This window comes from Antrostomus carolinensis, unplaced genomic scaffold (genome assembly GCF_000700745.2).
Source record: "Antrostomus carolinensis isolate BGI_N321 unplaced genomic scaffold, ASM70074v2 scaffold3709, whole genome shotgun sequence".
Classification (NCBI taxonomy): Eukaryota; Metazoa; Chordata; class Aves; order Caprimulgiformes; family Caprimulgidae; genus Antrostomus; species Antrostomus carolinensis.
In genome coordinates, this window is record NW_010339082.1 from 32931 (window position 1) to 59046 (window position 26116).

General features: G+C 46.6%; 1 protein-coding gene across 2 annotated transcripts; it reads left to right on the forward strand.

Annotated features, from left to right (window-relative positions):
- The first annotated feature begins 6476 nt into the window (after window positions 1-6476).
- Window positions 6477-25093, forward strand: CYTH4 (cytohesin 4). Of its 2 annotated transcripts, none has more exons than XM_010175702.1 (13): window positions 6477-6706; window positions 12529-12611; window positions 15951-16051; window positions 16301-16367; window positions 18657-18775; window positions 19160-19240; window positions 19902-20014; window positions 20577-20725; window positions 22411-22522; window positions 22962-23038; window positions 23424-23495; window positions 24316-24470; window positions 24798-25093. In XM_010175702.1, the coding sequence occupies exons 1-13, from the start codon at window positions 6688-6690 to the stop codon at window positions 24868-24870; spliced, it is 1221 nt and encodes a 406-aa protein (XP_010174004.1). In that variant the 5' UTR covers window positions 6477-6687; the 3' UTR covers window positions 24871-25093. The 2 variants fall into 2 exon arrangements, with proteins under 2 accessions (XP_010174004.1, XP_028942764.1); XM_029086931.1 differs by having other exon boundaries at window positions 6688-6706; window positions 15951-16065; window positions 16306-16367.
- Window positions 25094-26116: the final 1023 nt, after the last annotated feature.

The window sequence follows — 26116 nt, forward strand, 5'->3', positions numbered from 1 at the left end:
TCCTGCTTTTAGTTCTTGCTTTGTTGCTTCTCTTCTCCAAAACTCACACCCTTCCCAGTTACTTCTCCCCTCTCACCTCACTGCTGTGGTTTCTCACTGACTGCCACGCTTGTTTGAAAAGCCTGCCCTGAATTCAGAGCTCAGATCATAGCTGAAGTGGGGTGATGCACCTCGGGCCATGATGTTCTGCGGTCATGGTTAGAGAGGTTGTGGAGTTGCTTCATACAGGATCTGTTTTCTAACATAGCCATACCAAGGGCTTCTCTAGCCTAAATTTACTGTGTCAAGCAAAAGCTTAGAAAAAAAAAATGAAGTTTACAATCCAGCCTTATTGAACACAAACAGCATAACTCATAAGCAACCCAACTTGCAAATGGTGTTTACTGAGTCTTGGACCTGTCTTACTCATGGGCTTTCCTGGAGGCTAGCTGTGCTGCAATCAGGGACAGGTGGTCCATTCCTGATACACTGCGTCCTCCACCTCTTTTCCACTATGTACCAGGGTAAGCAGAAGACCATGACACAGACTTTTGGGCACCAAGTTCTTTGTGATGGCTGATTCACACTTGCAGTTCCCTCAGCTGAGAAGTTGTTCACAGACTCTAAATCGTTCTTTTTTATGGCTTGGCCTTATCTGATTCACTGTACTTCTGCAAGTCCCCAGTGATTCCGATATGGGTTACCATTCTCACAGACATTTTGTTCTCAGTCAGTGACAACCCCCATCTCACTGATACCGTTCTGTTACTTAATGGTGATAAATACAGATCAATATCTGACTGTGCATCCTTTCCCATGAGGTGCTGAGATGGCCCCGCAACATTTTTCACCTGCCTGTTGTAGAAGGGAGGTAATAGGGACTAGAGATTACACATGTAAATTCTAACTTGAATGTCAAATGCTTGACTTGATTTCTCTGCCTGGTAGCACTATTCATACATTATCAGATGTTAGATATATTATTTGTTCTATAACCAGGTCTAATACATATCTTTACTGGTAAGCTATGGTATCTTCTAGGAAGGCTGCATCAGGGAAGTGAAAAGAGCTGTTTAGAGTACTAAGGAAATGTATAGCTACTCTATTTTACAAAACTAATATTTCCTGAACTACCAAAGTAAAATCATCTGCTTGACTTCTACCATTTGTTTTTCAAAGGCATAAAGCTTCAATCTTGCTGCACTTCCAAGTCCAACAAAAAAATCCCTCTGCCTCTTCCTTCAGGTTTATTAGATTCTAAGTGACTCGCCTGTAATCTTTATAAGAGGGTTGTTTGGGTTTTTGTTTATCTGTGGCCTTTTATAATCATCATCTTTCTATCTTTAAAATAGACTCCAGTTCCTTGAATTAGGAAAAGCAATTGAGAATAGGCTATTCCAGGTACTCTGCACTAGTAGCTTTACTTACCGCCTGCATGTTTGCATCCTGAGCTACTGCTCCGGCTGTCACAGTCTGTGTTGCTCCTCACACTGGACAAGGATTATTTTATTCCAATTGTTATATGAAAAATCCTGTTGTTGTCTTTGCTCTAGTGCTGTTTTACCTTGCATCAAAATACTACCTGTGCAGCTCATAATCCCCACAATACCCTGTGAGAAGTGTTACACTCTCTCCTGACATACTGCAATCCCTAAGCCCAACCTGAATGGCAGCCTAAACCTCCTGAAGGGGCTATTGAATTTGTACAGACCTGTACTTTGTCTCTCTGTGGATAGTTGTCGGAATACAATTGACGTGTTCAGCACAGAGAAATATTTGGCATTGGCTTTGTCACTCTCTTTATCCCCTTGAAAACAGTAGGAAATACTTCTATTTCCTTTATATTTACACAATTATTTTAAGCCTATGACAAACAGAAAAGTGCACCCACCCTGTCAGTTTGATACTTCCCTTTGTGACTACCAGAACAACAGGTATTTCCAGATCCAATTTAAGTCTCTGTGCACAGTCAGGGAGCATCCTGGGAGAAGAAAGGGTTCATGGCACAGCAGGCAGAGGGAGCAGCCTGGAGTATTGATCTGCAGCAGTCTATCTAATTTGCCCACGCTTGATGAGGTGAGGACTGCTGGTCCAGCCTGGATGCCCCCATTGCACACACTCCCACCTCTTGCCTGCACAGCCCCAGCCTGAGATAACCACAGCTGGGAAGGATGTGCAGTGGCAGTAGCAATTACTGGATCTAATCCCAGTCCTGTATCAGAAGTGCTGATTTCCAAGGATCTGCTTCTTCTTGTCCCTGTTCCCAACAGCTCTGGAGGCACAGGAGAACTGCTTCACCTGTGGGGTGGTGGATCTGAAGGGGAGTGAGAGGAGGGGACAAAAGGGGACAAATCCCACCCCAACCCAAGACATATCTGACCTGTCCCAGTCCCCTTCACTGACCTGGGCATTATGTAGGCCTCTCAACACCCACTCCCACCCCATCCTCTTGTTCCCTTATTGACACCTCTTCTTGCACAGCTGAGAACTCTGTTTGCATCTCTGAGCCAGGTATGTCTTGGGGCAAAGTGTGGCCATTCCCAGCTGTACTCTTTGCCTTGGTGAAATAATTTCTATCACCTGGAAAATGTTCTTTGGTTCTTCCTCCAGTCTCCCCCTTTTCCAAGGAGTGTATTCCTTGATCTCATCTGGGCTGCTCCTTTCCCACATGTTGCTGCAGTCATCATAGTGGGTTTTTTTAATGTACAGGCCACAGGTTTCTCTAGAAGGAGGAAGATACCAGAATCGGTGCCCAATATAAGAGTCAGTCCCCTGAAGGTGGGTATCTTTCAGCATAAGCTGATTTTTGCTGCATACCAAATTCTGCTTTCTTATTCTGTATTTAACCTAGGCTGTATCTATGCTGGCATTGTTGACAACACCAGTGGGAGAATCTATGTGCTCTGAGCCACTGGCTATGGGCTAACTCTGACCACACTGTATAGCATTTAAATCTCATCTCCCCTAGGATCCATTTGATGTTTCTACAATTAATTTTATGTGTTCTTTCTTGCTTACTTACTTGCCTGCTTTTTCTTGCTTGCTTTCCAGTTTGCTAGCTTTCCTGCTTTTTTCCTTTTCCTTCCTTCCTTCCTTCCTTCCTTCCTTCCTTCCTTCCTTCCTTCCTTCCTTCCTTCCTTCCTTCCTTCCTTCCTTCCTTCCTTCCTTCCTTCCTTCTTTCCTCTCCTTCCTCTTGTCTTCCCTCATTCTCTCTGCCTTCACTTTTTCCTTTGCCTCCCCCCCGCCTTTTTTCACTTGAAATGATGACAGGGTTGCATTGTAGCCCTTTCGCGGTATTTTCGTGCCGTGACCACAGGACATGTGTTACTTACCTTAAGGGCATCTCCAGATGCATTGCTGGCTGGGGTAGTGTTGGTAACCACCTGAGTTCACTACAGATCTGTATTGCCTGACTGGAATGCCCAGGCAAACTGACCTTTCATCTGGGTCTAGGTTTCCTCAAGAGACAAAGTGGTTGTTTCTCTGCAGGGTAAGCCTGGAACCAAACTCATTTGTGTGCCAAGTGAATGAGTGGATGACTAAGGACCTGGAGACTTACCCTGCACTTTGGAAAGAATGGGAGATGCTCTAGGCTTTAGTGATATGGTCCTGTCTCACTTGTGTACCTTCATGAGAAAACATTTCACAGACATTTCATTCTTACATGAAATAGATTCATGCAGGTTTTTAATGGTGCATTTCCCATTCATACTCCTCTGGCTGAAATAATGAAAAGCATTTAAAATGCATCAAGGCCAACCACTGTTAAAAGCAAGGCTACAGGAACCAGGAGAATGCAAGTAGTGGAGGTGATCAGTGAACTGAACTAGTTGGTAAGGTCTCAAAACAGGACAGTCAGGGATTCCAACAGACAAGCAGGAAATGCTGTGAGAAGAAGGAAGCTTCAAGAAGTTAAGAGATGAAGCAAGCATGGTTTAGAGACACAGGTACAGGTTTTTCATTGCTCTCTGTTGGAGTGGCTGAGGGTGCTTCTGCAGTGCACAGAAGCGTGCATTTTGGTGTTTGCAGGATGCTTGTGGTTTAACCTGCCCACAGACACAAGTATAAGAGCAGCCTTGATCAAGCTGTCTATATGTCACCTACCTTTGAATCAGGCAATATCAGGTCTTTCAAGGAAGTGCTTTAAGTTGGTGTGTCTGCTTGATGTCAGCTGCAACACTGCTGAAACAGTTTTTTTGTGGAAAATTATGATGGAAGGACTGGAGGTGATAAGCTGAACCCAGTCCCAGTGCAGGAACTGGGACACTGGGCCAGGCTGTGAGGCAGTGAATTCTCCTCTGATGTGCCCCAGGCTCTCAAGACAGAAATTGAGTTTACAAGGGGTGGGCTCTTGGCAATTTGTGACCCAAAGTAGGCCTCTGATACATTTTAAGCATGGGCATTGGTTGTAATAAAGGTCAGGGTAGACACGGATGTGATGGTTTGAAGCCAGTTTGCATTAATAAAGCTCGCTTTCTTCTCCTTCCTTTTATCCCTCCCAAATAAGCTCCTAGATTCTTCTTTGAAAATATTGACACTGACCATGGAGGGTGAATGCTAAGTATTTGCCACTGACTCTTCCTAAAGATCATAGGTTATTTGTGACTGTCTACATTTAACCTGTATCTGGAACTAAACTACAGCAGTTGCTCTATCACCCGATGACTGCCCCACCCTGGAGTTGAGAAGGGGAACTCGGAAAAGGAGAGGAGGCCTGTGGGCTGAAGTTAAAATAGATTTAATGAAACAAAAATATAGAAAGCTGTGCTCAACCCAGTCCAGGAATGGTGACCCTTGAGAGGAGAGGTAGAGAAAGAAAAGCTCCTCCATCCTCAGTAAACTTCCCCCTTCACAATGAGTGTGACATTCATGATATGGGATGCACCTGTTAGCCAGCTCAGGTCAACTGCTCTGGCTTTTGCTCCTCCTAGCACAAGCACCTGGCTGACTCAAAACTGCTGATGACCTGCATACCATGGCTGGGCTATGATTCTGTGCCAGTGAAACCAGGACAGTGACCCTGCCTATAGTTGCCTGTGTGGATTCATTCTGGTTTTTTGATGGCCCTTGACATCTTTAAGGTTGGAATGTCTCTCACTCTTCATTGAAGGTTCATTGGAGCACTTGTCTTCTCCAGTGACAGGAATGAACCTATAGCATAACCACAGGTAACAGCAAATGCAAGACACTGAGAGGAAGGGAGGGCAATCTGTGTCTTTCTCTGTGAGGTTGAATGGCCTGAGAGCAATGGACCTTAGCCAGAGTGTTCAGGAAGATCCTACCTTTCTCAATCAGGCCTTTTCAAAGGGCCAGTTATTCTTTCCAGAGGATCTCAGACCAGACTCAGTTAATGGGAATGTGGGAAGGTAGTAGCTCTTCCTTTCCTAGTGAGTCAAGGACCTTCAGCCTCACAGAAGCCTGTTGTAAGTGGTGGTAAGTGTACACAGATGCTAGCTCTAACTGCATAACAAGTCAGAGGGTCATTTCTTATTTTTCTACACGTGCAATGCTCTTGTAAACTCTACCTTGCTTTCTCATGGAAAGATGGTAGGTAGAAGTCAGGACCAGTTTTCCTGTCCTGCTCTAGGCCTGCTGTGAGTACAGCAACAGGACAGGGAGCTAAGGATGTAGAGTGCTTCAGAGGTGAGCGTTCATGCATGGAGAGGAGCTGTTCCTTTACAGCTTCTGTTAGAGGAGACAAGAGCCCTGTTTGGGCATCACACCTGGTTTGAATTTTACCTTGACTTATTTATTCGTGATGACCAGTTCTTCTGGCTTTGACATGGTGCTCTCCTGCATGCTTTTTTCCCTCACGTTGCCTACATCAGAGATCTACCATATAAATCACATGCAATCAAATACAACTAACTCGAGGGAAAGTGTATAGCTTTCTGGGGCTGCATGGAAGGGATGGAGGAAAAAAAGCACCTCTCTGCTTTGCAAATGAATAGAGCAGCACAAATTCCTTCAAATCTGTCCCGCTAATGCCAGCTCTCTTGCTGACAGGAATATCACCAAACTTTGAGAGAGGACTTCATTCCTCCTCAGATTTAGAAGGTTTCTCAAGAAAAACAATTGGGGCTGAGGGGGGAAATGAGTACTTAGAGTACAAGTCACTTAGTAGGCAATGAGGGAGGGAAAAGAAGACAGATACTCTCTTCTCATCTCCATTAACCACTCTCCAGTCTTAGAGCATTCAACCCCACCCCCCCACACCTGCTGCAGAATTAACACAAGAAGAATCTTTCCTTTAAAATGAAACCACTTCCCAAATCAGATGGGTATTCTGAATCAAGAACTTCCTTTTTTCTTCCCTCTCTTCTCAGAGTATCTCAGACAAAAGCCCAAGGTCCTATCAGCCCCTCACTGCTCATTTCAGTCCCCTCAAACACAGATGGGTGCTCAGAGATTTCCCCAAAAGCTGCTGGGATGGAAATGCATTTGTGGATTTGCAATTCAGACGTAGCCAAGGAGCCCCTGACAGCTCATAGCGGTATGCACATGCAGTTTCCTTCACTGATGCAAGCTCATGAGATGTGATCAGAGGGACAAGGAGGGGAAGGGCGGAGCCACAGGGCAACCCGCCTCCCCAATGCTGCTACAATCTTGGTCACTGGCTCCAAGTTGTTTCAGTTCTCTGAAGCATCTGAACAAGCAGAAGGCAAGGAGGAACAACACTTTTGTTGAATATACACCACACTCTTCAGGATGGACTTTTGTCCTGTTGGTAAGCCTTGAGGGTCTTTTGCCTTGTTTTCTTTGAGGGCTATGCAGGGCACACCATGAAATCCCAGCAGATAGAGTGGATGCTGTGGCTGATGGCTGTAGGAGTGAGATGGTGGTGCAGTTAACTGCTTGTCAGCCTTGAGCATTAGGCATGGTTTTCTTTTTACTTGCTCTCCTGTAAGCAAAGTCCCTTCATATCAGGAGAAATTTTCCCACTGATTTGAATGGCCTTTGTGCTGAGAATGCCTATTGCTGATGTTCCTGATCTGAGCTGGGAACTGACTCAGGGGTATTAAGGGTATACATGACACATTTGGGTGAGCCCCTGTAACCTTTGGCTTCTCTTCATGCAGCTCTGGTGTGACTTGCAGGCTCCTCAGTGGTGTTTCACTATAGTACCCAGGAGGTGGTTTGCCTTTGTGGAGCCTCTCCTGTGTTGGGTATCTCAGTGCAACAGGCTTGCAAGGCTTTTGGTACTGGAGCCTCTCTTGCTTATGTTCATGTTAAAGGTAAATGACTCTATTAGGGTTCTACCAACTCCAAGTGACCTGCAGGTGGGTCTTCCTGGTCCTGAAATAATCTCAAAAGGCAGATGTGAGTGGTGGAGATAAGCCATGTCTGAGGAACTGAGATAGATCTCAGGTTTTATTTCCTACTTAGGCAGGTGGTGGATGAAGTGGTTGGGATTCAGCAGCAAAAGGCATACTGCCAGACTGAACATTTCTAGCCTCTGGCTGAGGAGGCTCTGAGTGTATGTCTGAGCAAAGGCAGGACATAGGGAGAGCTGACCAGGAATAGGCTGAACCAGGGCCAGGAAGAAAAGAGATCATCTTGCGATGGCCCTCGCAGGCTTTTGTGTATAGAATGTAGAGCACAGAGCGAAGGGAGAAAGCAGAGCACAGTTCTGAACTGCTCTGCACTGTTTAGCTCCTAGGTGGGTAGCCAAGGGAAGGGCATGCTCAAGCTGTGTACCAGCCTTGCATGCCAGGGAGATTGGTGGGACCTATGGGAGCTCTCACCAGCACCTGGCTGTGCATGGTGGTGAAGGCAGGTCTCTTCAGATCATCCAGCCCTCACCACCTGAAATCAATTGTGAATAAAGCTTCTGCAGGACAAGTTGGGCAGGAGGAGGGGGACATCTCATGTTTTGCTACTTATTTTGGAGTGTGCATGCCACAAAATGAGGCTCTCAGAGCTGATGGTTTGACACAGTCATTCACTCAAGTTGTGTGTTACTGAGTTAATTATGTCTTAAAAGTTACACACTGCAGTAGCACAATGAGTTCCTGATCAGGGACAATGTGGGTTTGCTCAGCTCTGTGGCTAGAGACAGAGCCCAGAGACAGGCAATGCCTGAAGAGATATTCTGGTCCTGACCAAATACATTTGCTCAGTCCCAACCCGTCACTTCATAGCTGGGTGGGAAAGTGGGCTTGTTTGATGCAGCTCTACCTTGGGAGCCAAGGCTGTCCCCAGATGTAGGCTTCCAGTGGGCTTGAGAGCCCTGTATGTGTTTCAGGCTTCACAGTTGTGGCATGATTTTCCTGAAGGTCAAAGGTGCACATACGCCTTTTCATGGAGTTGCTTCTACCTGGAGACTCAATAGTACTATTAGATATCTGTCTGCCCTGGCTGCATGCAGCTGACACCTATGTGAGGAGATTGCTCTCCTTGCAGTGGATGTCCTCTTCCAGCTTCCCTCAGGACCCTTTAGTGACTGTCTGGGTGAGGCCACAGAAGCAGTATGCCAAATCCTTGAGCTGGGTGTTTGGGACATAGGAATGGAGGCTTGTACCACACTATCACGTGCTAGGTAGGCTGTGTGAGGTCAGAGCCATGGGCAAAAGTGGCTGGAAGCTATCCTGATTGCTTTGTCATGTGGGATAAGGGGAAAGGGAGACAACATAAAATCTTCTTCACACATAGCTGGAATGTGCAAATTAAACCTGTATGAGGTCCATGTTGCATTTCTTCTGACAAAAGCTGGAAGAGAACTGTGGAGTGGCTGCAGGAAGGAGACAGATTGAGCTGGAGGTAACTGAAGAGCTAGAAGGCTTTGTGTTATCTGCCTGGTACCAGCCTGATACCTGGCTGGGTAGGAGGTGTTCTGCGCTGGAGATGACACAGCAGCCATATCAAAAAAGAAAAGGAATTTCAGGTGAAATTTTTCCACCAGAGAGCCTCATTCAGGCAGAAAGTGCCCATGAGGCTGCTCTGCTTGTGTGCTGCCGTGGGTAGAAGTGCCCAAACCCTTTAGCAGCCCCACTTGGAATCCTACATTGCCTTGCAAATGGACCAGCTGAATCTCTGCTGCTACACTGTGGGTGGGTAGCACATGGATGGTCTGTAACAGTGCTACACATGCTGTTCTTCATAACCTTCACCTGCTGTTTCTGCAGATCATCCTTCCAGCTCTTCTGGGTAGTCACTTTCGCACTTATCTCCGTGCTCCAAAAGCTACCTTCCTAGTCATACATTTTTGCTTGGGATTGAAGGCTTCACTTGGCACCTGAATGGCTCTGCACAGACTTTTGCAAGGGGAAATGGGACCAGCAAGCACAGTGCTCTTTGCTGGCCACATGAATACCCAGACTTTTGGGTAACTTGGACCTGCCTTCCAAATGGGGAGGCTGAGAGTGTAAGTCACCACAACTGGAATTGAAGTCTGTGTTCTGTTCTGAGTGACCTCACTAAAAATAAAAGCCTGGGAAATTCATGAAGAACTGGAATGACTTTCTGTCTGAGTCTAGCCCTGAGAGTGGGGAAACAACCTCAAGAGGAGGTGTAAGCCCCATAAATCTGATGCTGATGTGCTTTCCTTTCAACATTTGCTCTCTGAAAATAAATTCCAAGTAGCAACTCATGTCCTCTCTGGAGAGGATGCTAGCCAATTTTTTATGTCTTGTGTCTGAACTGGAAGACTTTGGCATTGGTTTGGCTGACAGCATCTCCCTGAAACCTGTGGGTGTTTTTGTGGGTTGTTCTTAACTGAGGTGAAATTTCCCCCTGTGCAGAGAACCCTGACCAGGGCTCTGCTTCATCTGTGTCCTGACCTAGCCCTAGAGGGAAGTGGAACTTGGTGGCACTGAGGACATTGACAAGGCTGAAGCCATTCTTCAGTCCCCTGGTGCAGGGATGAATTCCCTCTACCATTGCAAGCGTCTGGAGTGAGCCATGTGGTGCTTCCCTCGGACTGTCCCTCTCCTGCTAGCTTAGCTCATTTTCAGCATGGAGAAGGAAGGAAAACCAAAGCAGCCTGCTCTCATTATCTCATCTGCTGTTTGCCCAGCTGCCTCTGCTGCCTTCTGTGCCTTTCTGTGGACAGTTCCCCAAACACACCTTTTGTGTTCACTTCTCCTAATTGTAGACTCCAGTGTGTGCAATAACATTGGTGAACGGCCTCAAAACAGCCTTGAGCAGAGCATTAGGCCTTCTCACAGGGAAGCAGAAGTAACGTGCAGGCACTGACCTCAGAATTATTTTCCAAGGCAATTGGGGACTTAAGCTGTTTAGGAAACTTAGGACACCTTACAAGGACCCTCTCTGCAGCTCAATCTAAATTTCTCTGAAAGTTTGATCTGTCAATTTTTTTCCTTACTATTTCCTTACTGGTTTTTTATCTCTTTATTCCCTCTCCTTCTCCATGACTTGCATGCTTTTTAACCCACACACACAGCCCTTGCCATACTTTTTTCATTCTGATGAACTGGACAAGTAAATCTGGACAGGAGTTGGAGTTTTCAGATGTTCAGGAGGAAGGGAGGCTGCGTTATTTACAGTCTCGGTGGGGGTCGTGTGGGTGAGATGGTGTCCTCTGGGAGCCTTACATCTCTTTGAGATGCTTTAGGCTGCTTCAGTAGACAGAAAACAACGGAAGCAAAACAACCAGCCCCACCAAAGACTCTGCTGATGGGGAAGGGGAGATTCCTGAGGCATGTTCTGCTATGGTGCTTTTGTGGAAAAAAATACAGGACAAAGGAACTTAGTGATAATTTGTCAAGGTGATTCTGCAATTACCAGCCCATGTAGGTGTGAGAGAAATAAAGCTGGGGAGACCAAGAGGCTGCCCTTATCTCCTGCAGATGCCAGAAATCTGGGAGGCATAAAATAAGCTACAAGACCCAGGCAGTGCTCACAGGCGCAGGGCTGACATTCAAGGGGAAGTCAGCAACCTGCCTAACAAGCAGCAAAACCACTACAGAGGGTTTTTTTTGTTGTTTCTTTTTGTTTGGTTGGTTTTTGTTTACCTCCTTGCTTTTGTGCTTGCCTGGTTTTTTTTTTTGTTTTTTCCTCACACAGAGATTTGGCCATTGCAAGCTGCTGAGTGCCACAGGTTTTCCTCCCCTCTTGACCCACTTTAGCAATTAGTCAGCTTCTTTCCACTCTTCAGGAGGGCTGCTTGCAGAGCCAGGAGGGGATGTGGGTCCTTCCCAGCCCTGGCTTCATGCTGGCTCCTTGCCCAGTGCTTTCCTCCCAGAGGCTCAGCAGCCTCTCCTCAGGTAATGCAATGCTTGAAAACAGCGGGAGAAGTGACAGGGAGAGGCTGCAGCCTGAGAAAAATAATAGGACAGACAGCATGTGGAAACTCAACCAGCTGGGAGGATGGGGAAAAGAAGGATTGGGGAAGGAAGGTCTCTGAGCTGTTGTGGCCATGACAGGAAAGAAGCATATGTGCTTTGAGATGACTGCCCTTGTCCCTTTTTCCTTCTGTCTGTCCTTTCTGGTTCCTTCCCCTTTTTCCCCCACTCATATTTATAGCAGTTGTTTTGCATGTGAGATCCACACTAAGACAATTTCCAAGGCAGCTGGTGCCACTTCCCCTTTTTCCAGGAAGACAGGAGGCCCTGGGGGATTTTGGTTTATGAAACATATGAAACAGTGGAGCGGGACGTCCTGGGGAAGCTTTGTCTTGGAGTGTTTAGCTGCAGCAAGGACCCTGACTGTAAGCTCTGCAGTGACCTCCCAGGAGCTCCAATGCTTTCAGCCATTTTGCAAGTCCCCTGTTCCTTTCCTGGGGCTGACCACCTGCTTTGCCTCTTTAGGGCTGCAGCCTCCTCTTTCTCCTTGCTGAAGAGGCTGTGCTTCATCTGGATTATATTTAGCTACAGTTCTGTCACCCCAATTCTTCTATGTCTTCTATGAATAATTTTGTGGTCGCCTTGGCTCTGCTGGTATCTGCTTGACTTCCTGTACATTACAAAGAAGCCTACTTGTATTTCTGCATTGTCTGTAGTCCACAGAACAACAGCCTCCCACAGATGCTCCTTCTTCATCAAGGCTTTTCTCTCCCTAGATCATGCCCCCAGACTTGAAAAACCTCGATTCTCTCTCTTAAGCCATTTCTGACTCTAGCTGTGGTGGATCAATCCATGAAGCCAGCGGCCCTTCATGGGAGGTTTGGATGTAGATGAAGTATTTGGGTCACAGCTTTCCCAAGATAAAGGTCTTGTACGTAAAGGTGACTGACATAAAAACAACCAAAGAGCTTTTGGCGAGACCTCTTCATTCTGCTTGCAGTGAATAAAATCGGTTGAGTAGGTCAGGTGGGTTGCTGCAGGGCTAGATTAGAGGCTACCAGCATAGCAGCTGGCTGCTAGGAGAGGTATATAGGTCTGTGCTACTCTCTCTGGACTGAGAATGATTTGCAGGGCAAAGCTCAGGTCCAGTGGCTGCAACAGCAGGGAAAATAGATGCTGGAACATGGAAATCAGAATTACTGTGGCATCAGCCTAGGAAATGGTAGGTGCTGAGAGGTTGAGGCAGCTTTTCCTGTGATATGTTGGCCCCAGTAATATTCTCACAGGCATCTCTTTGTTCTTCCAGGGTCAACTGACTTGAGCGAGGCTGAAGAGGCTGAAATAGAGACAATCAGGCAGCACAGACAGGAGCTTTTGGAGGACATTAGGGTAAGGACCATCATGTTCCTCCTGTCTGCCTAGCCTTCTTAAAACTGCCTTCACCAATGAGTGTCTTCACATAACAGTTCAGTCCATGCAGAAGTGCTCCCACATGGGAGACATTTGCTCTGGCATGATCCAACTTGAATCCTGAGCTTCAAGCTGCCCTGGCATATTTGCCACCAGTATACATCTAACCTATGGTACCCTCTGCTGCAGGAGTCATCAACTACCGTAATGGGATATTTGAGAAAGGCTAGTCAGCTCATTAGCAGGGGTGGGCTGGGATTGCATATTTAGGATAGAAGAAATATTACTTTACTAAGTCATACTAGCAGGGATCTGGCTCAGCATTTATGATTATTTTTAATTACTGATTACCTGCTGTGGTGGTTTAAACACAGGTAGACCATGCAGTCCTGCACTCACTCCCCGGTGAAATGGGAAGGGAATCACAACAAAAGGGCCACGGATTAGGATGAAGGACAGGGATGGCTCACTCACCAGTTATGGTCACGGGCAAAACAGATTCAATTTGGGGAAGAAAAATCAATTCAATTCATTGCTATTCATCTGAGTAGCTCAGTGAGACATAACAACCACATCTTACAACACCTTCCCCACACCCCTCCCTTCTTCCCAGGCTCAAATCACTTTGTTCCTGATTTCTCTACCTTCCCCCCCAGCAGCACAGGGGACAGGGAATGGGGGTTGCAGTCAGTTCACCATTGCCACTCTTCCTGGCATTTAAGTCCAGAAACAAGATGTTCCAAAGCTTCCTATGGAGTCACAGACCTCTTTGGGCTCAGCTCCTGGCTCTGGCATGGGGACATCCATGGGCTGCAGACAGGTCTCCGGTCCAGCGCACCTCCTCATCCCCTGGCTCTGGGGGTCCACCCCCACTCTGGCGTTGAGTGACCCTCAGGGTTTCAATTCCAGTCACACTTGCTTTCCGGTTCAGCTTCTCTGCTCCAGCGTGGAGTCCTCCATGGCCTACACGTGGCTCTCTGCCGTTGAACTTCCATGGGCTGCAGGAGACCTCCTTTGCCTTCTCCTACTCCATGTGGTTGAACTGGGTGTCTGAGGTTCTCTGTCCTCCCCTCTTCCTCCTGGCAATGAAGCTCGCCCTTTGTTTAGGCCGATGGTCGTCTCTTGTTCAGGTCAATGGCCTCTCCTCCAGGTTCTCTCCACCTTCTTCTTTTCAAGACAGTCCTTCCCTTCACAGAGGCTTTCTCTATTGCTAATTGTCTCAGCCTGGGTTGGGGGATACACCTTGGATCCAGGGTAGCCTTCGAAGCTTATCACAAGATAGTCCTTTCCCCCACTACCAAAAACAGTCGCCATCCCTCCCCCCCACCAAACCAAACACATCTGTTAATGACATATCAGTCCTAGTTACCTGCTGCATCCCCCTGTGTTTTTCAAACTTTGTTTTGTGGACCTCTAAACAAGTATTCCATGAAGGATGCTATCTCTTTAAAGATGTGTGATGTAAGGACTTTCCACACATGTTTTCATGTCTGAATTTGCTTTTCTTCTTTTCTTTTAGTCAACCCAAACGTTTTTCCATTGACTCCTAAAATGTCTGAAAGTGACATATTCTAAATCAGTCAGTAATACTGCATCACAGTCATTTATGGTGCTGTACACTTTCTACTCTGTTCTGCCTCTACCACCACGGAGTGTGGGCTCCCGTTTGATAGATCTTATTGCACTAAATCACTGGACTTGCCCTGATTTTTCCACAACATGAAGATGTCCAGATGTCAGGGGATTAGGTGCAATATTTTCTTGCATAGAGTAAAGGATTAAGCCAAACTACCTGTTACTTCTTGGGCTTCCATACTCATCATCCCTACTGCAAAATCAGAATGGTGTCTTGTCTCTTCTTGCAAAACATGCTGTGAATATCTATGTGTGTGTGGTTTGCTTCTGTGTGGTTCTTATCTCTTCAATTTTCAGAATAGACAATGAGCTCTGTAGAAGGCAGGATACTCAAATAGGAATGCTACATTTTTTTATCCCCTATGGACAAAAAACAGCTGTTAGATTACACAGACTCATACTCTCAATCCCAATGCCATTTACCAGTGGGGTATGCATTGTTCAGTGGAGCAGGATGAGTTTAGATGAAAGGGTACCTAGAACTAGAGAAATTTTCCCAAGTGTGTTTCTTCCTGAAAATATCTAGCAATACCCTTTAACACAAAGACTTAGGGGAATGTCTCGTGGTGGGAGAGGGAGGAGGGAGAGGATGGGTCTAGACTTGCCCGTTAGACTGCCAAAAGGCAGCAGTGAATAAAATAACAAAGCTGATAATAATTTGAAATTCAGGAGTTAAGATTACGGCTTTGTTACGTTTGTGCGATATCTAAAGCTTAGTAAGGAGCACTCCCAGCTCTCCCAACTCTGGAGACTAAGGCAGCACAACAGAATGAAGGTCAGAGCAAAACCAAAATCCAGAAACTCTTTTGAATTATAAAATGTTGTAGACCTTCAGTTTCTCTATCTGGGTGCATACTGTGGCCACATCCTCACCCCTTGTTGAGTCAAGATCTGTCACAAAACAGCCCTTCTTCCCCTGACTATTCTGGTTTGCATGGGGAAGAATTTGGGTGATTCCTGGAAGAGAACTATGATGCACTCTGGCTCTGAGGGGGACCATAACTGCAAGATGAAAGCAAGGAGATATAGACATCCTAATTTCCTTGGTAATGCAGAATATCCAGCCAAGAAGCCCATGGTCTGTCACGAGCCTACAGGAAACTGAATTCTGCAATTCATTTTTTAAAATTTGGCAGTAATTGCTCTTATTTTACTCTTTCTCTCTTCTTTCTCTTCCTAAAGACAGATATCTGCTCACTGATATTTGAATGATAGGTGCATTATAAACTCTGTGTTTCATAACGTGGCCACTTCAGGCTCATATTGACCTCACAGTTAGTGGTTCCACTTCCCCTTTCCTGGATGTGTAGCAGGGCTATGCAAAGTAAAAGCTAGAAGGAAATGGGCACAGTGGAAGGAGTCTCACATCTGACATTGTTTAAGGAACTGAAATCAACATTGGGGTGAGTTCTCTTACTCACTGCATTAGCTAAGCTTGATTTTCCAACCTCGATTGACAACAGGCATGAGAACATCCTTCTACCCCTCTGTCCCACTGTTTTCAGCTGGAATCCAGCAGAGTCACCCCAGAGCAGTGCCCATTCATTTCATAGACATCCTTGACTGATCGTGACCATATGACCTGTCCTTTTCATTTGACTGAGGGAAGAAGGAAGACATGTTTTGTGTGCATCTGCTGTTTTTCCTTCCATTGCCTTCATCCTCCTGATATTTCTTTTGCAGAAGCTGAAGGAAGAGATTGCTGAAGTGTTTGCAGAGATTGAGTGCTTCCAAAATGCAGAGGAGAGGCAAGAGGCATACAATAATCCTGGGGAGCAGAACAGGCAAGTGGGACAAGATGGCTATTCCTTTGTTTATAAAGTCTCTCTCCTGATGTTGAGAAAACAAAAACATCAGTGGGATTTGGATCACAAGGACGGGGAAATGAGACCAGGAATACCCTTCTCTCCTCTGAGATTTCTCTTCCTGAATAATCAGACACCTGTCTTTGAGATCCCTGTGTTACCTTGTGAGTGAACTGACAGATGGCCCTTTATTCTAAATTTCACTTTCCTTCTTCTTCATGTTTGCAGCAAACTATCACAGAGGGATAAACTTCTGTCCCTGGGCCGGAAGAAATTCAACATGGACCCTGCAAAGGTAGGATTTGCTCAGAGAAAGGTATAGGAAGAGCTTCTGTTGGCTACTGGTCCACTGGCAGTCACCCATGCCAAAGTAACTACAGCATGGGACTATGGAGCTGGTTTCCTACCTCACTAAGGCTCCAGTTAGTAGCACCCTCCTTCCTGTCCCTGAATAAGGTCTTTTGATAGGATTAAGCTGTGTTGCCTCTCCCCATCACGTGCCTATAGGCCATTCCATCAGATGCAAGACAAAATTAAGAGAAATAAAGGGAGAATGGTTTAACACTGCCAATGTGTCAAGAGAGACAAGTCTCCTTCAGTTCTTGTCTGGGAGAGGCTAAGAAATGGCCATAGTGTGATGGAGGAGGATGAAGTAAGAAGAAGGTTTGAGAATGTGTCAGGTTCCTTGGCTCATTTAGAACAGAAGAGGACAAGCTGCCTCTATAATTTTGGAAGTGGTTTTGGTAGTACTTGGATTGTGGAGTCAATCCAGGTTTTCCACTTTCTGGGACTCTGACCAGTGGGGTCCAGACTCCAGAGCTTTCAGCCTCTGCAGAAAGCTCTAAAATAATCAAGTAGAGAAAATGTGAGAAAGACAGTTTCCTCTTCCTTCCTCCTCACTGGTGGACCATTTTTTGAGCTCTGTAAGGAAAACCACAGGCTGCGATTGAACGATTACGCATTGTCAGCTAACCACCACAGCTAGCATCTTCAGTCTGCTGATCTGAGTGACAACTTTTCATGCCTTCTCCTCTGCCTTGCTGAGACCCTCAAGATGCCTTTTCCCCAGTGTCTGCACCACAGCTGGGGTGCTTGCCAGTCCCCTGGACATCCCTTTGCCAATAGGAGCTGTCTCAGAGCAGTGATATCAGTCCTTACAGCCTGCGTGAGAGCAGGTTTCATTTTGTGTTTCCATCTGACCTTGATTTGAGACTCCAGAGGCATCTTTCTCTATGGCACTGTGCCATGCTGTGCAGAAATACCTGAACCAATTCTCACCGCAAAACAGTTCATCCTTGTTAGTTCAATGCTGCTCAGTCTGGTCGAAATGTTATTGTATGTGCCTATATTGTTTTTATTTCAGAATAAGCATATGCAGATCTCTGTTTATTGCTTCCCTTTTGCTACATGCCATAGGCTGACAGGTGCTACAACACAAGGAGCTTTCTTTGCCCCTCCTTAGTAAGGTTACTCTTCACCCATGCAATGCTGGTACTTTAGAGTTCACGTCTCCAAGATCTCAGGGCAAGTTTCTGAGGTTAAAGGAGGTAACCATTAGGAATGAGTGGCTGAACAAAACCCTTTGGGAGAAACATTTTATTTTGGAAAATGGAGCTACATCATCACTGCAATGCACTGCAAAATTAAATTGAACTTACCAAAATTCTGTCTGGGGAAAAAGAAAGGAAAATAGTCTGGAAAAATCTCACGAACATTTCAATTCCTTCTTTTGAAACTGTTTTTTCTTTGGGGCATTTTAGAAATAGTTTCTTATATATTACAAGGCAAAGTTAATTGATTCTGTTGAAGTAGAACATTTTGATGGATCTAAAACAATTTTCCTTCCTTTATTGTATCTTGTGAGGAGAATTGCAACATGGTCTGGAGAGTTGCAGTTCTTTAGATAGTGCTAAGAATCTGAACAAAACCTTAACTTTGAAAATCATTAAATTCCCTCTAACGTACAGTGTTGACTATGCACAGCCCAACTCAAACCCTCTATATTCCATAAAAGTCATACTCCATCCGTATTGGCTGGGAAGGATGGAGCTGAGAAGATTGCAGACTTCTCTATTCTGTAGCACAGAAAAAAAATAAGGAAAAAATAATTTTGAGTTGTCTCAAGCCCATATTTTTGTCAAAGTATATTTTTTTTTATTATGACATTTTTTAAACAAACTTTTTTTCTTTAAGCTAATTCAGAAAAAAATGCATTTAGGAATGGAACACTGATATATTTTGATTGAAAATTTTAAAATGAAGTATTTTTACTTTGCCTTAAATCCACCTGCCTTTCGGACTTTTAACCTACATTGCCCTTTTTTGTTTGCTTGAGTTTCCATCCCAGTGAAACATTTATCCAAATCTAGGGTTGAAATGGAAGTGGGACTGACCCACTGTGGTAGATGAAGAGAGACAGAATAAGGATGGGGAATATGGCTGTGGCCTCCCATGAAGAGGCTGGGAAGTAACAGGAGGCAATGTCATCAAAGCCAATGAAGGCTGATATCAGGGTGCTGGAGTCCTACTCTTTCATCAGCCCACAGAGCTGTCTTACTTCACTGTCTTGCTTCTTCTCCCCTAGGGGATCCAGTACCTGATTGAGCACCAGGTATTGTCCTCAGACCTGCAGGAGATTGCCAAATTTCTGCACAAGGGTGAAGGCCTGAACAAGACAGCCATTGGGGATTACCTGGGCGGGAGGTGAGCAACCCAGCCAGGACAAGGAGGCTCTTTGGAGGCCCTGTCCTGCCTGGCCTCTCTCAACTACCATTTTAGATGACCCCTGGCATACCTCAGTCAAGTGCCAAGACTTAACATACCTCAAACTGCAGAGGGCTGGGTGGGCAGTACACCCCAGGTGGGGTGCTTTGGAGTGTGGCTAAGGCTGGCTATATATGGGCTACCTGTCCTCCTGCCTCTAATAGTGTCAGTCTTCCCAGACAAGAGTGTGCATCTTGGCTTCTTGTTGGTAAGAAGGTAAGTGTAGGCTGGGATGGAGCCAAGTGCATGTCATCACACCAAGGGGCATCCAAAATGAGCGGGGTGAAAGCTCTCTTCTGACCTTTTCCCTATATCCTCTCTCAGGGACCCCACAAACATTCAGATCCTCCAAGCCTTTGTGGAATGTCACCAGTTTGCCAACCTCAACCTGGTGCAGGCACTGAGGTGAGTGAGTGTGCAGGACACAGGGGATGGACAGGAACCTGCTCAGACACTGGGTCTTACCATCCGGGAAGGTTGTGAAGCCCTGCTGAGCTGAAATGTGGCTTCTCAAGGCCCTTCTGCATGTGTTGGCTCCAAGACTGTTGCTCTGTGATGTGAACACCTTTTCCCTGAGGAACTCTTTCATGGCCCCTTGACTGGACTAGTCATATGCAGGGAAGATGGGGAAAGCCAGGTGGATCATCATGGCCTCAGTGCTTGAGGGGATGGGACAAGTTATTTTTTGCATCAGGAAACATGTCTGTCCACAGTGCCCATTACATCAGTGACAAAGTGGCTCTGTCTTAGGGCATCTTGTTTTCTTTTAGGCCAGCCTCCTGGCAGAACTCTTTCTCTTGAGGTTTCTGCTGCCTTGCAGGGCACTGATTAGGGAGGAGGAGCCATGATTTCCAGGATGCTTAGTTCTGCTTCCTCCTTTTAGTGTGTTTGTGATTGATGAGCCCAGGCAATTTCTAGAGAGGAGGAGACTCCTGCTTCATGTACTGTGTTGTCTTCCCAGTGTGATGGGATGACTTCTTTTATTTTCATGATGTCCCAAGGGCTGAGGGAATGCATAAGTGTCTCTTGCACACAATCTAACTCTCTAACATGTTGCTTCTGATAGACAGTTCCTATGGAGCTTCCGGCTGCCTGGGGAAGCACAGAAGATTGACCGGATGATGGAGGCCTTTGCCAACTGGTACTGCAAGTGTAACCCAGGAGTATTCCACTCCAAAGGTAGTTATGGGGAGAAGAAGGCCTGTAAAACTGAGCTCTGCTGTTTGCTAGAAAGAGGAGTTTTCCTTTTCCATTCACAAAGCACACAGGGAATGCCCTGGAAGTGTGGATGTTTCCCCTTAAGCTGAAGGAGGCAGCCCAGTTCCTGCGAAGCTTTTCAAAAGGCTGAGAGTCTTCAGTCCTTCTTTTGCTACTATGCTCCAGTCCATCCCCATGGCTAAGAGACTTGAAAAGTTCTCCCAGCCCCACAGGATTTATGCCTCATCACAGCAAGGATAGCATTGACAGACATGAGTCTGTAGAAACTTGCCTGCTGTCAGATCCATTATCAGACCAGATCTACTCAACTTGACCCACTATCCTGAGGAGATAGAATCACCTCCATCATAGGAGATTAACTTTTTCTCTCACTGCTAGCAGAGGGACATTTCTCTTTTCCTCCTATAGCTGAAACGATTATGCTGTTCTCCAGTGACTGGAAACCAAGCCGCCTGTTGGGGTGTGGATTGATCTGCTCCTTAAGACAAGTGTCACCCATGCTGGTTTTCTTTCTCATTGTCAGATACCTGTTATGTACTCTCCTTTTCTATCATCATGCTTAATACCAGCCTGCACAACCCCAATGTGAAAGATAAACCCCCCTTTGAAAGGTTTGTATCCATCAACAGAGGCATTGACAATGGAGAGGACCTGCCAGAAGAGCTCTTAAAGGTAAGAAGACCTCCTATTTTCACATCAGACCCTCTTTTCTCTCTGGCTTGGGGTCCACTGAGAAGCTAAGGTCCTCAGGTCTCAGTGTAATACAGGCCTATTGACCTTCTGCTATACAAGGGGAAGGGCTGTGCGAAGAAAGAGAGCAGTAGGTACAAAAGCAAAGCTGCAAAATGTGGAAACTGCTTTGGGGAGGGGCTGCACACATGCTTGTTGGTGAGGATGTGGAACAAGAGGGATGGGGCTGGAGACACAGGGAATAGCAGTATCAATTTAAGAAAGTTTGTGTTTTTAAGTGTGTCCATGTGAGAGAGGAACAGATACTGTAACTATGCAAGAGAGGAAGACATTGGCTGCAGGTGTCTGTATGTCATGTAGGTATGAAGCTGTGTGAATGGGGCACCCACCTCTGTGGGAGGTAGATGAGCACCTGACTCTCTTGGACAGTTTTGAAAGCCCTAGCCCCCGAGGGGACTGTTTCTTGTGTGTCTCTGCATGTGTGAGACAATGTCACTGTGGCCCAGATTATGAATCCCTTTCCTTTGTTCATTCCTAAATGTCTCAGCTGACTGTAGTGTTCTCATTAGTCAGGACACCAGTGCCTGACCTCTCTTACACCAGGATGTATCTTTTGAGTGAGTAGAACCAACAAGCCCCAAATGAGAATCACAGTCTCTTCCAGCATCTCTTCCAGTATTTCTAAGGCTCTCATCACATCCATGGTGTCTCTGATCCCAGAGGATGCAGAGGTGGGGAGACAGAGACAGGGGATGCACCCATTAGCAAAGCTGGAGCTACCATTTTCCCAAGGGCTCAGCAGGCATGGGACCTGTGCCCTACAAGGGAAGGTAGAAGTGAGCAGCCTGCCTACATGTGTCTAGCTTCACCCAACCAACCTGAGGAGAATAACTTGTGTCTTTTGTCAAAGAGGCTGCTTACATCCCACACTTGAGTGTTTTGAACAGCACCCCTGAGAGTAAAGGCTTTAGATATTTCTCCACAGTGTTGTTTCTGTCAGGATTTGAGGGGAGCTACAGGAGCCTGTACTTTCATTTTTTTCATGGCCTGGGACTTGTGTAATGAATGATTGCAAATTCAATGATGCAAGCAACATTTTTTTACCCCTTGAAAGCTAGTAACCTACTTCCCTGTCACTCTGCTGTTACGAATGTCACACTGTATGTCTCAGTGCAAATGCCTTGATTCTATGAAATATGCCTCCTTGTGATCACGCAGACGTGTGTGTTGGTCTCTAGTGCCAGTTCTCAGCAGAGAATTTGGGGTCCACCAGCCCAGGACCTTAGTGGGTCTCTGTCATGTCGTGTCCCTTCCACTGACTTAGTACTGCATCACTTGTGTGACATGCTGGGATCAGTCACTGCAGCCTCTCTTAATAGGGGTGCCTGCTTTTGTTTCTGTGATTTTTCCAAAAGGAGTCTCTTTTTTTGACACAGGAAGCAGAAAAGAGCTGGTGATTCCCCTTGAGACCCTGTGAGGTCTAGACTGAGGGCTGTTGTACTCCCAGTGCTCACTGCTCGCTCCCCTCACCATTCGCCCACCTGCCCCTGTGAAAACAGATTGATGAACCAGATGGACCTAGGGGGGTTGTGCACAAGCTTTGTCAGAAATCTGTCTTTCTTTCTCTCTTTCCCCTCTCTCTTTCCCCCACCAATGCCCTGGGGCAGAGTCTGTTTGAGAGCATCAAGAATGAGCCATTCTCCATACCAGAGGATGATGGAAACGACCTCACACATACTTTCTTCAACCCTAACCGTGAGGGCTGGCTCCTGAAACTAGGTAAGGAGGAGAATGCCCCTAGTTCCTCTGAATTTCATGCCTGCCTGCCTCCACCCACAAATCTCCCCCAGGAACCCGCCAACATCTCCACTGTCCTTCCCTCCGCTCTGCTGTGGTGGGCTGAGGCTGACACCTGCTGTTGAAACCAGCTGCCTCTTCCCAGCCTGCTCCTGCAGGCTCTATCTGCTCAAAAAGGGACTTATAAAGATATCTCTCACCCCTCCCCATTCCCAGCACCATCAGAGCAAAATTGGCTCCCTGTGTGTGCGTGTCCACCATACGGCATCTAATCAGCAATGAGCACCACGGTTGCCTCCTTGGGGCTGATCTACAGGGAGAGCTGGGAGGGTACGCCTGTGTGCGCAAGTCTGCAGCTTGAAGGGGGCAGGAAGGACAGCCAAATGTGTGACTAATGGCTTTTGAACCTCACTGCCTTTAGGAGGACGTGTGAAAACCTGGAAACGCCGTTGGTTCATTCTGACTGATAACTGCCTGTACTACTTCGAATATACCACGGTAAGGGCTTAACTCCCAGCTGTGTCCTGGGTGATTGTGAGCCTCTGAGGGGACAGGGAGGAGCAGAGGGTAGGAGGAAACTCTTCCCTTCAACCCTATTCTCCCCGACTGATCTCAGACCTCCTTTCTCTCCTGTGCCATTTCCTCACCTCTAATCTTGGGGAGGAGAGAGGCTGGACACTACAGCTATTGCTGTGATCTCCTGGTAACTAAGCTCCTACTATGTAAATGGAGGTGGTGTCCCCAGGCATACACTGCCCTTGTCACCCCCACAAAGGCACATGTCTGGGAAATCAGAGAGGCTGTAAATAGTGGCATGCATGTGGGGAGCATGCTGGATGTTAATTAATTAATGTTTCCTTAATTCATGTTTCCTTGCATTCAGGACAAAGAGCCTCTGGGCATTATCCCCCTGGAGAACCTATCAGTCCGGAAGGTGGATGATCCCAAAAAGCCAGTAAGTCTTCATTGCTTGGTACTCTGACAACACAGGTTCTCAGGAGGTCAGAGGGAAGAGAGGGTGCAGACACCGTACTCTTCCCATGCTTCTCAGAGGGAAGGTGCCATTGCAAACTGCCTTGTCCTCCCATCTAAACACGATGGTATTTTACCGGGGAAGATCTGGTGCGAATGGAGACCTGTCCTTTGGCTGGCTGCATCATGTATGTGCACAGAGGAGCAGAGATGAGTGCACACAGCTGAATCCCTATGCATTTTGCAGCAGGAGATACGGGTTCAATTTCTCTCTCCAGGAATCTCCATAGTGAGTTACACCACATTGTGTAACTCATTATGGAGTTAGTGCTGTGGTGTTAGGAAACTTGCCCAGGAAGTGGCACTCTTTGTGCATCTTCTATGGATACTCACTCTCTGATATGGCATGAGTGGAAGAACTGGTGGTGGGTCTGTGTGGTGGCAGGCAGAAGAGAGGATTTTGCATCTACTTAAAAAGAGAAGAAATCTACATGAGTGGAGCAGAGTGACAGATCCCAGAGGATGTTTTCTGGTAACTGTTGATGCTCCATCTCTCTATAAACCTCTTCTAGTGTTCAGCCCTTCACAGGAGGGTGTGTTTACCTAAGAGGGGTGGCCTGGAGATCTGACTCATAGGAGTATTCTTGGGATGAGGAAGGAAAATCTGTGTTGCATTTCAGAGGCAGAATTCTCTCCTCACCTTTGGAAGCTCTCTGAGTCTGTCACCCACTGTTGAAGGCAGCATGGTTTCCTTGGTCCACTCTGTCTTCCTCTACTGCTGCATTTTATTCCCTTTCTGACAGAACTGCTTTGAGCTCTTCAATCCCAACTGCAAAGGGCAGAAGATCAAAGCCTGTAAAACAGATGGGGATGGAAAGGTGGTTGAAGGCAAGCATCAGTCCTACAAGATCTCAGCAGCTACACCAGCAGAACGTGATGAGTGGATTGAGGCAATACGGTGAGGAGACCGGAATCTGAGGCCTGAACTTGCCTTTGTTTAGCCCCAGGGACAAATGGTCATGCGGTTTATTTGGCTACCAGAGCTTAAAAGAGGGGTTGGAAAGAAATGTTTGCATTCTAGCAACTGTAGTACCTCTTGACTTCAAAGAGTTTCATGGTCCCTTCTGGAGAATCTCTAGCCACAGCTAAATTCTGTGCTGTGGATCTGCAGATCTCCAGTCCTACATTTTGGTGAGTGGTCTCGCCGCACAAGTTCATTTGGCTTGCCTGTGCATCTCTCCATCATTAAATCCTTACTTTTGCTCTCATTTCCTCTTATTTCCAGGACCAGCATCACACAGGATCCTTTCTATGATCTGGTCTCTGCCCGTAAGAAAAAGATTGCCAGCAAAAACTGAGGCCTGACCTGGTCACTGGCAGCAGAAAGGTATAATTGTTGGACAGCTTCCCTCCCATGCTGGGCTCTTCCAGTGAAGAAATTTGGGAGCGTTGGTTCCCTCTGCCTCCCACTTGGCAGGAAGATGACTGACAGGACAACTTGCCAGATTTGCTTCTTCTCTTTCCAAACTGAAGGCAGAGGCACAGGGCGCAATCCACTGAGAAATGTCGGAACCGTGGGCATGCCAAATGTCCAACTGCAGACATGTAGGACAGGATCTGAGGGGAGACAAGAATGTCTCCAGAATGTCTCCAGCCCCTCCTGCCATCAAACCAGGTCTGGGTGTTTTTTTGTGTAGAATCTTGTAGCTGCTCTCAGAGCAGCAAAGCATGGTCCAGTCATGGTCCAGTCAGTTGCAGAGACAAAAGCCCCAGTGGTTTATTTTCCATGAACAGATGTGTAGTGGTTGTGGAGAAGGGGTCACTGATGTTTAAGAACGTCACTGTAAAACCAGAGGCTAAGGGAAGAAGCCCTCTGTTCAGAAGAGAGCCCTCTCTACCTCTCCCTATATCCATGAGGGCTGTAATCCTGGGAAGTGCCTGCTCTGTAGCTGAGTCATAGGTTTTAGAAAGGTAAAGATGTTGGGTGAGGAGATAAGGGTATTCAAGTGTAGAGAGGCTGTGGGACCAGGGCGCTGGCTCTGTGTCTGTTTGAAACTCAGGGATCACCACAGGTCTCACTAGGGAAGAAACACAAACACTAGTTCTCCCCCTGGCTGATGCTCCCCCAAAAATGTAGCTTCCTTGTATCACCCCAGAGGCCTGGGCTTTGTATCTGAAAGACTTGCAGCCAGAAGGCATGAAAAACTGGAGGTGCATATATATGACATACACAAGCACACAGAGGCATTCCCATCTTCACACATTGGTTTCAGCTGGAGTCTGGGTTTTTTCATCTCTTGTGTAAAGAGTGAAATAAAACTGCTTGAAACAAGCCCAAAACTCAGGGTAATATGGTGGTTTTGGTGATGAAGACAGAGGATGTGAAATAAGAGTGTCACGTTCCTGTGCCTAGCAAAGCAGCCTGAGCACCACCACAGCTCTGCACTGCACCCAAAACGCAGCAGGGTGGGTGCGTGGAGGACGAGTAGTTAATGGGACAGGAGGGAAGGCACAGGGAGCTGTACCATTGAGCTGGGAACAGCACGGAGGCAGGTACCAGAGACCTGCTAGAGGCAATAACACCTGCAGGGTTAAAGGACGTGA